Source organism: Aulonocara sp. 'chitande type north' Nkhata Bay, linkage group LG4 (assembly GCF_057382095.1).
Source record: "Aulonocara sp. 'chitande type north' Nkhata Bay isolate Kocher_YH1m ecotype deep benthic linkage group LG4, A_spYH_male_GT1.1, whole genome shotgun sequence".
Lineage (NCBI taxonomy): Eukaryota > Metazoa > Chordata > Actinopteri > Cichliformes > Cichlidae > Aulonocara > Aulonocara sp. 'chitande type north' Nkhata Bay.
Window position 1 is genome coordinate 29,858,808 of NC_141347.1, and position 17,632 is coordinate 29,876,439.

The 17,632-nt window shown below is 40.0% G+C and overlaps 1 protein-coding gene across 1 annotated transcript; it reads left to right on the forward strand.

Annotated features, from left to right (window-relative positions):
* The first annotated feature begins 1,070 nt into the window (after window positions 1-1,070).
* On the forward strand, window positions 1,071-16,733 carry cavin1a (caveolae associated protein 1a). The gene is made up of 2 exons (XM_086289762.1): window positions 1,071-1,948; window positions 14,492-16,733. Exons 1-2 carry the CDS (start codon window positions 1,448-1,450, stop codon window positions 15,254-15,256), a joined length of 1,266 nt encoding a protein of 421 aa, XP_086145888.1. The 5' UTR covers window positions 1,071-1,447; the 3' UTR covers window positions 15,257-16,733.
* The last annotated feature ends 899 nt before the right edge of the window (window positions 16,734-17,632 follow it).

Here is a 17,632-nt window from a genome sequence, read left to right on the forward strand (position 1 = left end):
AAGAAGAATTTAAGTCATTATAGAATAGTAATATAGAATACATGTGTGTGAATGAGAGGAAGGCAGGTCTAATGATGAACCTACAATGGGTAAAGGTAGTGAAGGTGGAAGAGTTTAAGTACCTTTTGCAATATATACATTTATATGTGTACAAAATATATTCAGCAATATATAACACAAGCAGAAAATGAAAGGGGAAAGGTTCATTTGCATGAACTTCATCCTGACCTCTGGTGGTCAAAGAGACTCTAAATCTCAGCTCTTACTTTGAACAAACCAACCGGAAGTACTACTGCGCTATTGCACGTGAAATGACAACAGTAGCGTACAACTGTTGTTCCTCCCGGAGACCACTGGAGGGAAGTGAAAGTGAACCACGTTAGTAAATGATTATCTTAATAGTTAAGTTAATAGTATTTGTGTTTTTTGATTAAATATAACGTTTAGGACCAAGTTTAAGTCGCCAAAACTGTCAAAAAAAAAAAAGTCCTCTAATTTCGAGGCTTCTCTGTCCTCCTTACATTGGCTCCCTATAAAGTTTAGGTTTCAATTTATACCGCTTTCTATTAGTGAACTACAAGAGCCATCGATCTCTTAGAACAGCTGATCAGTGCTTGTTGGGGATATCTAAGTCTGCCCTAAGGACAAAAAGAGACCGCTTATGGGACTGTGGCTTGCAATCTATGGAACTTACTGGGAGTGAAGTAGTCTAAGTTAATAATGAGAGTGTGCAGGCTTGTTTACATTTAGTTTTATCTGTTTATACCATTTAAATAGTTGTATCTTAAGTTTTTCCTAAATTGCATTTTTGTTTTTGAAGCACTTCTGTTCTTGAAAAAATTCTATATAAGCTTTACTTACTTACTCTGTTCAGTGTAGCTGTGATTTAAAACTCTTTCAACTGTGTCACATTTCCCCGTGTTGACCAAATGTTTCTTTTTTTGTGATATCACACCTAGTGGCACTCACCTTTCCTTTTTCCCTGAGAGCACTGTTATGTCACTGCAAGAGGTGGAGTCTGGAAGTTCTGCCTTGTACTTGGGGACAGAATAGGGTGGAGCCGCAGCAGCAGGGGGAGCTATGGGTGGAGGCTGGGTGTGAGAAGGGAAATCTGTGACTGGGTGCTTTCACAGGGAGCAGAGGCATTTGACTCAGGGTACACATGCTTGAGCTGTGAGAGGCCCTACTCCCCTTGGCTGGCTGGCATCCCGGAGCAGAGGCAGAGAGAGACAGAGAAAGTTGAATGTGAAAGACTGAGGGTGAAGAGAATTTTAACTGTAAAGCAAACTACAAAGAGGGAAACAAGTGGTAAAGAAAGTTGTCTAAGCGGTAGGAAAGAGAATAAGGGACTAAGTTGAGTTCAGCGTGGCTCCTCTAGATTACTTTTCACCAGGGTATTTTTATCTGTAGTGAGCGTGCAAGCAGTTTGTATTTGGAATTGAGAGCAATGGCTGATACAGGTGTCAAGAAGGAGCATGGAGCCCTTGCAGAAGTGTCTTACGATGATGAAGAGGTCGCTCTGGTGGGTGCCGCCACAGAGCCGGCAGTAGATGACGATGATCCAGCTGAGGCGACCGATCCGGTGCTGGCAACTGGCTCGGGGGGGAAGAGTGAAGCGCAGATGAATGGGGTCATGATTCTGTCTCTGCTCGACAAGATTATCGGGGTGGTAGACCAGATCCAGCAGACCCAGAATGGGCTGGAGGCCCGGCAAGAAGGCATGGAGAAGTCAGTGTCAACCATCCAAGGGGAGCTGTCTAAGTTGTCCAAGAATCACATCGACACCGCCAACACTGTCAACAAAATGCTGGAGAAGGTACGCAAGGTCAGCGTCAACGTCAAGACAGTACGCAGCAACCTCGAGAAGCAGGCGGGCCAGATCAAGAAGCTGGAGAGCAACGAGTCTGAGCTGCTCAAGAGACGCAACTTCAAAGTCCTCATCTATCAGGTGAAATGGCATCTATGTGTGTAGGTCATAAAGTAATGAAAATTAAATGATTAATCTATTAGATCTGGCTGTTATAAATATAAATATGTACTTGTTAGAGATGTGTTGCATTTCCCACATCACAAACAAAGGTTGGGAAGAAGTGTGAAATTCACTTGAAAGGCTCTCAGAACTACCTTTAGACCTCATCTCACCAGAGGGAGAGAGACTCACACTGCAGCATGAGTTGACCCTTGTTGGGAAAATGAAAAGCGGACTAACAGTTTTTTTGGGGGATGCAGGATGGCTCGCTCTGTGGTTTCCATGACATAAATGTCTGAATCACTTTTTCCTAAACCCTAAATCAGGCTGTGATGTTTACCAACTATTCATCAGCTTTGCTTTCCACTACTTAGAAGCTGTTGAGTAGTCAGAGGTGCATTTGTCCTTCCACAAGTGAAGGGAAAGCCAGTAGCTGCCATGGAAAATAAAGACAGGTAGTGACCTCTCCCACTCCATGCGATTATCCAGTGAAACCATATAAAGATGAGTGGGTGTAAATAAAAATATAATGCCCATGAAATATGGCATGAAGGGCTACTTGAGACAGAACCAACGCCCCACCCCTAAGTGCCCAGCAGACATAGTTGGCAGGCTGCTCCCATGTAAGATGAAGATGTCGTTTTTATTGTGAAGATTTCCCAGAAGAGCAGCACACTTAACATTCATGCATTCACGCTGTACAAGTTCACACTTGACCACATAAGTGGTTGAGTGTGAGCACTGGGCCAGGCTCAGTTTTATTTCACGTGGCAAGTGTCAGAAAATATGACATGTGACACTGACCAACTCTTTTTTAGCAAGGCATTTTCTTGTGCTCTTGTGCTGGAATAAATCTCATGACAGCATAAGAAAATTGATTCAGCAGCAGTCACTTTATGCACACAACACCAGAGCATCTGCTTAAAAAACATTAGTAATAGTGAATCTGAGGGCTGCAAGCCTCGCGTGAGTAGAGCTTACTTCAGGCTCTATATTGGCAGGCACAACGTTTTCACATCAGCCTCCCGGGATGTCCACTGTGGGAGCAGGTTACACTACTGGCATCTTGCAGAAATTCAATCATAGATCCTAGACCTTTAAATTACACTGCAAAGCAGGTGCCTCCTGCTGTTTTTGACACTACATGTTGTACTGCAAGCCAGTGTGTAAATTTGGTTGTCTATGTTGCAGGTTCTTTATTTAAATATGTTTGTAAATGTGCAGTTTTCTTTTAAGGAGCTACTAAACTTTTCAAATCAGATTTAAGTAATTTATTTTTGTTTACTTATGATTGCAGACAGAGCATGAATCACCTCTTGCTATTTTCTCACCTGTGACACACTTATCGCTGGCTGCACTTGATCGTTGTGATATTTTCAAAGCAGTTGTAGGAGCTGGTGATCCCATGTTGCAGTAGCTGTTTTGGGCTCACGCAGTCTATTTATTGCCAGTGAATGGTTGCACTGTGTCCAGTTTAATTGACTGACAGATATTGGCAGCAGTGCAAATTTAAAGCTGGCTCACAGTCAAGTTTCACCACTTTCCACCATCTCCATGTGTGTTAATGTGTTAGAGTGGGAAAAGTTTAAGATTAGAACTAGGTTAAGGATAAGGTAAGGATTACTGTAAACTATGTAGAGGTTAAGTTAGGTATCTGTGGAATTAGTGTCAGGTAGTGTACCAGCGGGTGAGTGTGTGTAAGTGTTGGTGTGTGTGCGTCTGTGCCAATATCCTCGCTAATGTTGGCTTTCAACACTGTCAGTGAAGGCAGAACGTGAATGAGATAAATGAAACTTTTTCAATGTAGGATTTTGTACTTTACTTACTTGCATTAACTACAGGTTATTTTTCTTGTGTCTGTTTTTGCTGTTTGTTATGCGAATAGCCACATAGTCTAGGAGTTCTTGGCCCAAAAGGCTTTGACAGGGATGCTTTAAAATTAAACCTGCAAAGGTGATAGCTTTCAGGATACCCTGGTAACAGAAGGGCGTGACGGTGAAACCAGAGGGGTGGGGAAGCATTCAGCTCTTTACTTGATTAAAGAGCTCAGTGCTTCCTGCTTGGGTTGGCTGTCGTTAAGGAGTAGAGCTGGTCATCTACTAATTAAAAGGTTGGTGGTTTGATCTCTGGCTGCTCAAGTCTGCATGCCCAAGTATCCTTGTGCATGATACCGAGCCCAAAGTTATAAAGGTACAATATTGCATATCACAAATATTTAATAATAAATATAATAATAAAGTATTTAGGCCTAAATATATTTCTGTTGATGAAGTTTCTTGTAACAACACACCTGAGCAAATAAATCACAAAAAGTCCTCATTAACTCCAGAATTGCTCTAATTAAAAAACAGCACTTTCTTTTTTTTAGTTTACAATTTAAACTATATCCCATGGACAACTTATGCACAATTCTGAGGTTGTTTTAGATCCATGTCTGTGAGGGTCTTCCTTTTCTCTCAGCACAAGACACGCCTGGTTAATCTGTAGGCTTCAGATGACCAGTGTTTTCAATGAGCCTCTGTCTTTAACACCCTTTCTGACTGTTGCGTTCGGTATTGCTGCCATTTGTGGATCGCATGTCATATCAAGAGGAGCAACTGTGAGCCCAGGTTTATTTCCTCATCCCCATTAATCTCATGCAGCAGGCATTTGACTATTTTAGTGCTTCCAACCAAGGCACACTTCCTGTTTTTTGTTTGCTGATTGCAGTAGCTGTCAGAGGAAATAAACCCAGAGCCAAGAGATAATTTGATAAATCTAGACTGCAGCTTCTTAATTAAAGCTTTATGGTAGCTGTAATGTTAGAGCTGTAAATATTCTCAATTTTTTGGTGGATTTTTTGGTGGATTCCAGTAATGATGGAGTTTTACTTTTTGAAACACAAAAAGAAATTAGCCTTTCCCAAGCATGATTACTAACAAAGAGCTTTCTTAGCTTCCTGCTTTTTTCCCAGCTCTATGACAATTATAAAAGATTGGTCATAACCAAACAGAGCAGGCACAGCTATGTCAGTTTTATAGGCCTTTAGTTAGCTTAGTCAAGGGTGTGTAGTTTATTTTACCAAGGGACCACATAAGAACTTAAACTGAACTTAGTTCTACTAAGTTTGGGGCCCTTGGGAAATTGCCCACTCCTGGCTTAAACAGTTGCTTTTCAAAACCCTTAAAAGGTCCTACCACTGACTTAGCCCTACACTATATCCTATATGGTCTGCCTAGGCAATACTAGAGGACAAGTATCAAAGACGGGGTCCTGCTGTGTCAACTTCAGTGGATTTAGTGTCATTTGAGGGAAAAGAATAATTAGCATATCTACATGCACAGCAAACCAATCATTATTAATGAGCGCTCTGGCATCTATCAAGTACATACAGTTTAATGTTAATGGAATGGACCGATCATGCATATGTGCATGGTCACTCCCAAAGATTGACCCAGGAAAACATGACATGTACTAGTAGGTATCCAACATTTTGCAAAGTTTTACTTTAAATGTGAAAAGTAAGCATGAATTTTAAATTGCTGTAATTCAACCAATCAGATCTCTCTGTGTTTTGTAATGCTCATTATCTATGTAATTATGTGGATTAATCTAGTTTATGCAATATGATATGGGTATGTCAGTCAGAGTGTGAGACAGTACTGCTGTGTGTCTGGAATTAGGGTGTGTTTGGCTGCAGCTCAAGGACAGTGATATCCATGTGGTCAACTCTATCAGGGAGATGTAAGCTTCTCGGTTACAGGCTGCTTATTCCACACTAGCCCCACAGACCTTCCAGAGCTCAAATCGCAGCCAACAAGCCTCACCACCAGCATAAGCCTACTTTTCTCTTATAGCTTTTCACCGTGCCCAGACTGTTTAATAACCCAGTTCAATTTATTCCAAACATAGCGATTCAACCAAAGCTCTTTTGCTCTTTCAGCTCAATAAATCTTTGTTTCTAGGTAGAAAGTGGGTCTCAGGCTCATTAAATACAGGGTTGTTGTGAAGTACTTAGCAGACTCTTGCAGGCAATAGCAACAAACTCTACCAAAAAGCACTCAACCGGCAGCACAAAGTTAGTGTTGTGATTCATCCTGCTGGCATCTCTCTGCCCCTCCTGCCAGCATACTCACTTGTTCTCCTCCCTCCTCAGTTTCTCTCCCTTATCACTCCCCATCAACTCTGCATTAGCCCTTTTTACTCCCACTCAGACTTCTAATCCACATTTAAACGTCATTCACTCCTCTCAGCCTCTCTTCGGTTGGTCTTTCTGTACTCCTCTACCCTGAAAGATCCTGCCGACTCTACGTTTAAGTGTTACAACTTAGCTACAAAGATGAACTCTGTGTGGATACGGTATTCAAAATGCTCATGTTGGTAGTTTCCCTTTTGTGACTTCATGGAGTCAAAATGCTCTTGCTTTAAGCTTTTCTTTGCCAAATTTGGATGTACTCCTCTAATCACTCTCTCTTTCATTCTCTCACATATTTCGTTGACAACAGGGAACAACTGAGCTCAACCCAATGAGTAACAGTAGCCCTTTTTCATTCTGTTTGGAACTCCTTTTTATTTTTGAGCGTCCTAAGCCATTATCCTTTTGCGGCAAAAATACTGCTTTGTCATCTGTGTATCAGCTGCCGTCCTCTGCTATTGTTCGGGTTGTCTTTCTGTTTTCTTTGCTTTGGTTTATTTTGCAGGAAACAACATAAATATACAAGATTGTGTTGAAAAAGACAGTTATTTAGAACAGTTAAGACTGGCTAAGGACCAGAGGTTGGGTAGGATAATTGGATAAATGTTTGACAAACAAGCATACAGGACATTTCCTCTCTGATCTACTTTTTCAGATCAAGTGTACAGCATGGTGTGGTTTCACCAGAAGCTGAGGTTGGATTTGCTGAGAGTGTTACTCTATCCCTTCCTGTGCTTCTCACGCTAAAGTATACAGTTTATACAGCAGAAAGAGGACCCCTTGCTACTTCAACACGTGAAAACAGTGTACATGTGTATATATATTTTTGAATTAATATATTAAATATGGCTGATAATTTTGCCTGTGATTGCTTAAGTTAGCCACTGTGTCAGCTCAGTCTTACACAGCACTTACAGAGAATATGTGATTGACAGGATGTAGTGCACTAGGGAGATTTTGACATAGTGCATAGAGATGTTGTTTAAAGGAAATGGGGCTAGTGTTGTGTTACGCATGAAAACCAAAAAACCCTCACCATTACCTGCGACATCAGTGTGCGTATGTATCAGCATTATCTTTATATCTAATGTTTTCGTGTGAGCTGTTTGCCTTGCTCTGCAAGAGATCATTCTGTGGTGCGTATTTTAAAATAACCATATTTCATGTGTCCTGAATTCAAGCCACAGCTGCCTTCCCATCTCACCAAACATCCCCATCCCACAGCAGCAGACATGATTTACCAGCTGGGGCACTGATCAGGCCACCCCTCAATTTTGTCATTTGTAGTTGTCATCCAGCTTCTTGGCCAGCTAACAGACATGTGTCCTCATACCACATCACAACTTGGTGGAAGCTTCTGATACTCTCTGGGCTGTTTATTCCAAGATTTGTAGGCACTAGGCACACCCTTCATCTACAAGAGCACAGCCAAAAAAAAATAAAGTTGGCCAAATGATATGACTTGGTATATTTAAGGAAACTGTTATGTTGCCTGTTGCTATAAATACACCAGTAGCAATGCAACGAAATGCCATAGTGTCCTATTTCATTGAGTGGGTGTGAGTTTAACAATGTGGAGTACCATTTGATTGATAAATTGAATTACAAATGGCAAATGTGGATGTTTCTCTTTGTATTTCTTGTAATTGTGTATATGCTGTCAATTGTATATAAGATTTATATTATATATATAAGATATATAGATATGTTTACTATTAATATGACCAAATGTTATTCTTGTAATTTAACATGAGTGCATGTGAAAGTAAGATCTGGACTGTGCAAGCCGACAGTCTAAAGTGCTACAGTCAGGTTTCCCAGTGGTATGTTTCGCTGCTGCTGTGACGGCTTGCTCTTCTTGTCACTGGCATGTGAATTATAGGCTGTCACTCAGCGTGTGCCAGGACACCGTGGGTTTTGTGTACCCTTGGCATTAGATTTTGCATGCACATGGATGTTTTGGATGATTAATCTATAAATAATGGAAACAGTACTTAAATTATGTTAACAGAGGCGAACTTTGAAGGTGAAATGTGCTTGTAAGCTCACATATAAGTACATAATTAAGACTAAGTGTACAATAACATTGATGAGTTACTGAATTGACGGCAATCCCATTTTTAATATGTCATCATCATCATTAATTTGCTGTGAATTAATACTAGAGTCAGTTACTGATTTGGTTGAGTGTTGCGTTAACATGAGTAAAATGCACTTACTTGATTATAACATTACATAATATTATAAAGCAGTAATTGGCATTTTTTTTTTGCAGAAAAGAACAAGGTTACAATAATAACACTGTCCCTTAAAGAAGACATGTTCATAGTAGATTATGCAAATGCATGCATACACACACTGAACATTTTAAAATGTGAGATTTGATCATTTCTAAAACTACATCCTATTCTTACCTTGGATATAATACATTTGGATATAATACCATGTTATATAATACGTTTCCAGCACTCTGGCTTTTGGCTCGGACAGGGACGTAAATGGAAAAGTAAATTTTCCATCTTTGCATGAAACTAACCCAGCTGGGATTCCAGTGGTTTCACAGTAATGGATGTGGGAAGGCTGGGCTGGGGAAAAGGGCTTCCCCATTTATAAAATAACAAATTACTGCAAGAGAAAAAAAACAAGAAACTCCCTTCCTGTGGTATAAAATATAACATGGCATTGCCGTATTGACTGCGTGGTATAAAGAAGTCCTCTTTTTTGCAATGAATGTGACTACAGACAGCTGAAGTGGCTGTTTTTGCCCCATAACCCACAGGACACTTTAACAAGATGCCGTCAGGGCAATTTATGTAAAACGAATAGGGGAGCTTCATGAAACATTGTATTCTTAGTCGCAAACCCCAAACTGCCTGAAGTAGAACGCAGCTAATCTAGTCATCTGTGCATTGCTTGAGCCTTATTTGGGAAAGCGTGGGAGGCCTCAATATTAATGACCAGAGTACATTAATGTCCTTATTTTAACCTCCACACACTCGTTGGGGATCAAAGCATCGTGATTCAGGCCATTGCAACGCTCTAACACACAAACCTTCTACTCTGCTTCTTGTCAATCTTTCATTTAGCCTTTTTCAGTTCTCGGGGGGGGCATACGGGTCAATGAGATCACTCATTGTGAAAGCTAAGTGCACAGCTGCAAGGACTGCTAAGGATCAGACAGCTGCTCCTGTGACTCACTGGAGAGGCCTTTCATCACACTGCCTCAAAAGGATTGGTGTGTGTCTGTTTTTCACTTGAGTAGGTGGATCAGGGTTGTCTGTTTTATTGGCACGGGTTGATTATCTAACAATAGTCCGGCTTGCTACGTACCAAAGGCAACATCAGTAATTAATGAACTGCGTTGGTTTTTTAAATCTGACATTTATCATAGGTGCAAGTAGGGAATTAAAAAAAACCAAATGTTTGCAGTTAATCAAAGCAGAACAAAGCCACAAACACCTTTACATTATGATTACACATACCACAAACTGAAAGCTGCGCAACCACCTTCTAGACACGTGCTGAGCAGAGAACACAGTCACTGTGTTGTGCATGTGCAACACTTCTGACTTTTAATCATCTTGGCTTGACAAAATGATGCTAAAATCTTGTCAGCGACACAATAAGTATGCAAGAATGTTCAACACAGTGGGTTAGTAAGGGTCTTTTAGCAGATAGAGAGACAGCGACATGCCAGCAGCTTTAGTCAGAACGTCTGTTGTCTCAGTATAGTGCTAATTGAGGACACTGTTTCCTCTGTTGTCCTTGGTAACAGACTGTATGAGTCAGACTAGTAACATTAAGCCTCTGACAATTAAAAGGTGCTGCTGTAAAGAGTTTTAATTAAATTATATTTCAGGCAGGTTTTTAACCTTGATTAGAAACATTGTTGTTGAATTTTTCATTAAAAACCAATTTCCTCAAAGCCAGAGGGTTTGATCTCCCACAGGTGTAATGATTCTCAGTGTTTTAATCTTTTCCTGCTTCACTTTTCTGGTTCAACTGTTTTTCCATAATTGATTTAGCTGTTTTCCACCTTTTTCTTTTTCTAGGATTCACGCCATTCGTTGAGTAGAGCGCACTTACTCCGTCACTTTTCCCCTGGAGCTTGTTAGCAAACGCACACAGAAATACAGTGCTCACTTTTCCACAGCGATTAAAGTGGAAGGAGTAAGGAAGGTAACACAGGGACGCAAATGGAATTACTATATTTGTCCTCAAGCTCTTAAGGGGCGTGCACACAGGAAGAGACAAACGGCAATGCTGCAACTGTTAAGGAAATCACTCAAAGTCCTGTACAAAAACTTTGCTGCAGTGGAGTGTTTCGTGTTGAGTGATTCGCTTTTTATGTAAATCAGTGTTAATCTCTCAACTTGTAATCTCGCTCTTAAACCCAGACAGGGTTTATCACAGTTTCCATAGAGTGGGCTGTATCAGGTTTTCAGAATGTAAACAGTGAAACTTTCCCATGAGCCTAGAAAGGCTAATTGAAAATTTTATAAATGTGAAGTTATTCTTAGAGCTCACGTAAGCTTGTGACAAATAGATTTGTATATAGCATGTGTTTAAGTCGTAGACTAGGTTTGAGGAATAGCCTTAAATACTGAAATGTTGATCTCTACACTCTAACAGGCTATATCGCAAAAAAGAGGCATCCATATAAAGGGTTTTTTTCTTTGTTTGTCATATATTTATGTTTAGGAACTATCTTAAAACAGACAATCATGGATTGCAGTGTTGGCCAAAATGGAACTGGTCGAGATACACTTTCTAGTTTTAAAAAAAGCAGCTTTTACGGTAAATATTTAGGACAGAACGAGACAAAAATGAATAAAAGAGAATAGAAAATGCTGAAGAAGCAATGCTTTTTTTCTTCATCAGTTTTAAGTAAAACGTTTGTCATTTTTCTCACAAAAGTATTTCGGCCAATGATTTGATTTGCATTACATAGCTCTAGTGAGGTGCAGTATAACAATGTTATGTATGATTTCACCTGTTTCCTGCCAGGCACTGCTGTTTTCCATTGGCTCCACACTTTCTTTTCAAGCGCTCAGTATAGCTTCATGGGATAAACTGCGAATAACAGTGTCTCTGTTTCTGTCGGCTTACATTGCTCATACTTGCTCTCAGTTACGCCATTTTCATACCTTTTCTTTGTGTTATGTCAAAAGCACAAGACACAAATAATATAATGTATATATTTGCACATAAAAATTCTGCAGGAAAATCTGAGAAGGGGAGGAGGAGCTGGTGTATACTTTCTAAGGTCACCTAAATAAATTAAATGAATTTAATTAAATGAACACATTTAATTCTGTGTGTGGCTATCATGAAGTGTGTATATAGAAGTTGTCTTATATATGAGGTCACATTTTACAACAGCAAATGGGAATCTGTTGCAGTATTATGTGTTTATGCGTTCAAAAATATATTTAATTATCATCTCATTACTCAGCCCTACTGTGCTCACTGAGCTAACCTGCAAAACATTTGCAGTATATATTTTAGTTTAAGAGGAATATGCTCAGCAACTGCCGAACATGTGCCAATATATTGTTGTAGACATGTCAGTTGTTTGTCCAGCTAAACTTCACCTCACTACCCACCAGAGACAGCATGAGGGGGTGGTTGCTATGGTGATAGAGCGTTGTGTTTATCCGTTGCTGTGTGGGAGGGGAAGGGAGGGAGCTTCTTAGTGGTGCAGTAGTCAGCAGCCAGAGAACAGTACATGGAATCCAGAGAGCGGGAAAGGCCAGCCTAAAATAAACCCACACAGAGTGGGTCGAGCAGGTTTATACTATATACAGTGCTGAATATGGTTGCAATGTCCATTTTATGATAGGATCGCGTGGCAGTATTTGAATGGTGCAGAGATATGTGCTACTGATGTGATCTGACAGCTGTTTGTCTTTTACAAGTTAGGAATAAGCGCTGATAATACAGGTCACGTAATATTTAGTGTTATACTAGTGATATTACAGTTGTTATATTACAGTAGGAAACTATTAATTATCAAAAAACTATAACTTTCAAACCTTAAGCCAACTTAGAGCAGGGATTCTTAAAATTTTGATGACCATGTGACAAGTAAAGGAACCAAAACACAATTTAGGGCCACACAAGAAAAAAAGCCCCTGTGTTTGTAATGTGTTGTTTCAGAATGGCGGTTTATGCTGGTAGCTAATGCTGATGCAGTGTAATTCAGCTTTTAAAGTCTTACTGACCCCTCAATGTACTTTAGATCAGCGGTCCCCAACCCCGGGGCCTCAGACCGGTACCAGTCCGTGAGTCGTTTGGTACCGGGCCGCGAGAGTTGAGGTTCAGGTGTGAAATGTATGGTTTTCAGGGTTTTTATCGGTTTTCAGCGTTATTTTGTTATCGTTTTTATCGTTAACTCGGTTTTCCTGGGTCTTTTCACGTGTGTTATGAATAAATCTTCTTTTTTTCAGTACCGGTACTAGTTTTATTTTGTTGTATTTATCCGCCTTAAAGGCGCCTTAAAGGCACCTTAAAGGCCGGTCCGTGAAAATATTGTCGGGCATAAACCGGTCCATGGTGCAAAAAAGGTTGGGGACCGCTGCTTTAGATGTCACATTTATGCAGCATTTGTCCTATGTACTTGAAGCACTTTATCTACATCACATCAGCAGTCAGTTTAGAATCACAAGTTAACTTAGGAAACCCACACAGGTACAGGGAGAACATGCAAAAAGCAAGAAAGAACAATGAGTATTCTTGCTGTGAAATGACTGAAATGCTATTTACTCCACCATCAAGTTACCTAAATTGTCATTTAAAGTGTGAAAGGGTGACTACTGCCTAGGCAGTATTCGCATTTAGGTGTATGCATTGTAATTATAGCAGCTTATAATAACAGTGGCTGACAAATTATTCCCACCTTATTGAAATGTTTCTTTTTACAATTTTCAAATAAAGATGTGTCGTCCCTCATAGTGGAGATGATAAACAAACCTTTGCTACATGCGAGCAGCGCTGTGTCTGTTTCATCTGAGTCTGTGTTCTGCAGGATAATTATTTGTCTGATTGTGGCTCTTTAGCGGACTGATATTAGACAAAATAGATATGAGGCCTTTTATGCCTCTTAAATTAACTTCAGATGTAAACACTCATTGGTATTTGAACCTAGATGTCAGACTGTGAACATCCTAAATATTCCTAAATATCTAGGTTGGTCTCATGAATTACTGATTTTTTTCATGTGTATCTACAAAGTCAGTGACTATAGTGATGGTGTACTGAGGTGTGGTTCAGCAGGGTGGGTCGACTGATCCCTCTATCAGTAACTGACAGTTGGGGGAATCACATTTCTATCATAGTACTGCTCCTCCCTTTGTGGATATCTGGAATGACACTGTCCTGCCAAACAACATGGAAATGTGGTCTACTTTGTTGACAGATGTAAAATGAAAAAATTTAAGTGCTTTGATTTAAGGTTTTGTTTTAGTTTTATTGTAACTTGTAGGGGGGTATTCAAATAGATGCACATCCAAGTGGTTTGACAGGGTGATACCTTCCCGTGTAGCTTTGCATAGAACAAATACTATGGTCCTGCTTCTGGGCTTATGTATGCAGCAATTTCTGGTCATCTCTGAAACTGCTGCACTTTGCATTATGTGCTAAACCGAAACTATTCTAACCACTAAGTATTTCCAGTGAAATTTAACCACCAGTCTTTATTCTGCATTTTATTATCAACACTTTTGCCGACCAAACACAAGCTGAAATTGTCTACTGAGAGATTTAACTGAAGATTAGGTCTTCAGACTTTTATACAGAAATGATATGTAAGTGGCAGGAAATAAACCTGTGGTTAGATGAACAAATTGTGAGCTTCAGTTTCATTATGACTAAAGTTGCAGATAATATAGGATTCCTTTCAGGTTTTACTAGTGTTTTAAAGACATGCCATATAATACCTATAAATATGCCAGGCTACATTCTTTTATCTTTCATAACTAAAAATTTAAAACCATTTTGTTTGCACAATTTTCAGCATATAAGTGACACCACTAGATGGCACTCCGCACCAGCTGCACACAGTGACATGTTTACACTGACTACTTGATGAGGCATGACTCTGCAGAGTTTCAGGGTGATATTTGCAATTCCGTTGCCCATTATCTTAATTTTGTATAGGTGGTACATTTGAAAACATATTGAAACATATGCTATTTTTACATTATTCATATAATACAATTAATGAAACATCATGTCCATTGAAATGTTTGTAAAAATTGTTGTAAAGCGTGTTTAACTCAGTCTCGCTCACTCTGCTACAGTGGCTTAATGCTCTTCTCTCTTTCTTTCTTTTCTATTTTGTCCCTTAGGACCAAGTGAAGCCACCAAAGGCATCCAAATCCAAGACAGCAGAGGCGGTAGAAAGTAAAACAGCGGAGGGCCTTGAGCAAATCCCTGAAGAGGGACAGGAGGGACTCCCAGACAATCTTAATTCAGATGAAGAGGTGGTGATTGAAGAGGAGCTCATAGAGACTCGTACAAAGCGCCTCCAACGCACCACAAAAGAGCAAGTCGATAACATAAAGAAAGCCTTCTCCAAAGAGAAAATTGAGAAGACCAAACTAAAAACCAAGGAAAACTTGGAGAAGACCAAGCAGAGAACCCGTGAAAACTTGGAGAAGACAAGACAGAGAACCCGTGACAACCTGGAGAAAACTAAGCACAGTCTTGAGAAGAAGATGGGCAAGCTCGGGACCCGCATGACTCCCAACCAGGAGCGCAGGGCAAAGATAAAGAGTTCCAAAGAGAAGATGAAGAAGTCACTCACCCCTGACCACAAGATGTATGCTCGTTCCAAGACCTCCGTGTACCGCGTTCCCCCTTTTACCTTCCATGTTAAGAAGATCCGGGAAGGGGAGGAGGAGGTGGTGCAGAACACGGAGATGGTAGAAGTGAGCGAAGCCGAGGTTCAGCCAGGGGGAGAGGAGAACGGGATGGGTGTGCACGTGGAGGTGGAGGAAGGGGAGCTTGTCAGTGTAGACAGCCCCGAAATAGATACTCTGTTGGAGGTGACTGAAGACTCTGACCTGGTCAGGGTGGATACAGACCACCTAAAGAAAGCCCAAAGTGAATAGAGTCTCGTAGCTCCACGGGGCTGTGAAAGAAATTATATTAAGATGAAGAAGGAAACAGAATACTGATAAATGAATATAATCACAAAGACACAGTAGGGACTTTATAGATGATTACAATCTATGACATCTTATTTGTTTTCTGTTCTCTTTGTATTGTTCCCAACAGGGATAACTTTCATATTTGTTCATATTTAGCACTCAAATAATAGAAAGAAAGACAAAAACAGGAGTTATGTTACAGGCTGACTGGATATGCTACACTTAGAAATTAGAGTATTTGTTGTTTGTTGTTGGTTTGATTAGTTGTGTGGCTAAAAGAAAAACAAAAGAATTGTTGTGATTAAGAGACAATATTTAGTGTGGCATTTGCCTTAACAAATATGGAAAAATGAAGTTCTTGGCAATGTTTGTGTTGTAATGGACGGGTGAAGTGATGTGAATGTGTAAAGAAAAATAAATGTAAAAGTTGTAGACGGATTCTTCTACAGAAGAATTAACAGGTGAAGAAAAGATCTGTTGCACTGGACTTAAACTAAGGCGTTTAACTAAACTGTACTCCATATTTCGTAAGATTACAAACATTTTCCCAAATGTTACAATACAGTGTTTCTCATTGTTAAGCACTTAAGTGTGAATGGCTGGAAATAGATGTGCAGTTTCTATTAATATATACTAGGAACCATGAACCTGTGACAAATTCAACTATTACAATGTTTAAATGCATAACACCACACTAAAAAGCAAAATATACTGTTGTATATGTGGGGTGGTAAATTTTTCAGCTGAATTTTCAGCTTTCATTAATATTGAAAAATGAATAACTGAATGAAAATATTAATAAGATTCGGAATGTCACTTTTGCAATAGTAAAAACAGTGTTTAATGAGGATACGGCGTTTGGTGTATCTGAACACGTTCTCACTAAGCTGCACATATTGCACTGCTGCGCAAAGGGGAGATGAAAAAGACTGTATCACCATGGTCACAGCTCATCACAGTGCTCATCACACTATTAAAATTTCTCAAAGTAATTACAGACAGAAAAAAAGATGGTCTAGAGAGACGCGAGATGACAGTTTAATGACCGCTGTATGTAATATGGAGAAGCTGAACTATTACAGGAACATCCAAAGCAAAAAACTACGAAAATCTGGTCGTAAATTATACAATTTGGTTGGCATAAGATGGAGAAAACAACCAAGCAGTAATGAATGTAAACTGGTATGGCAATGCACAGTCAGTCTTCTGATTTTGTAAGGCCGAGCATATCGCTCTCCAGACAACAACAAGGTGAATGTATGTCTTCCATTTTGCCTCCCTGGAGACTTGAATGACCTTGATGTGGTGCAGACACACACGCAGAGGCCTACTGTGTAGCATCGACCACCATTAAAGTAATCAATGGGCGGGGAAATACAATTAAGGAGAGTGCTTGGTCAGAGCACTGCACAAACCAGAGAACATTGGGAAAGACAAAGGGGGGGGGGGGGGGGGGGTGTCTATGTAAGGAAGGGAGAGACTACTAAATGGTGACACGTATGTGCATGTCACGTACTCAAGCATGAAGCTGAAATCACAAAAAACAATAAAGAAATCAGCCGTTGGCCTGTGAATTCACATGGGCATGTTATTTTCATAGCATTAGCCTTTTGTTTATTTTACTTTTTATTTTTTTGTATTTTATTTTATTTTATTGGCAAAGACAACCTGTGCTTTATCCATAATACTCGCTGGTTCCTTTAGAAGAAATGTGTGTTTTTGTCACCCTGTTTATTTTGTCTTGTTTTAAGCTGCTGGTTATTCAGAAAATGAGCTTCAACATTACTGCAACCTTATGTGACATAATATTACGCTTGGTGTTACTGATTTATATTCAAATAATGACGCTTGACTGATTATGTTGTGTTTAAGGCTTTTTATGCCTAACAAATTCAATATAAATAAACGCCTTACTAAATAATATTTAGTGCCTGGCATCATTCTTACGAACCTGGCTGATAATGTTGTCTTGTTTGTCAGTTTATAAGTTTATTTGTGTTCCTTCACCTACCGTGACCAGAGGGTTGAATTATAACTAAAGGTAAATAATGAAGCGCTCTTGTGTTATTAAACTCTCGATGACGTCGGCACTGCCGGTAATTCAGATGACTTCTAGGCTGGCTGTTCCGTGAAAATGTTTGTGCTCCCTCCGGTGCTACCCAGCGTAAACGTCTACTCTATGGCTTACCCGGGGGAGGGTGTTCACAGAAGAACAGCTCAGTTGCGACAGCGATACAGCGGACCTCCTCAACCAACCTCAAGCTAGTGTCCCGCCTCCTTTGCTTATAAGCTGCATTGTGATTGGTGACAGCAGAGTTGAAGACCACTATTGGCGGC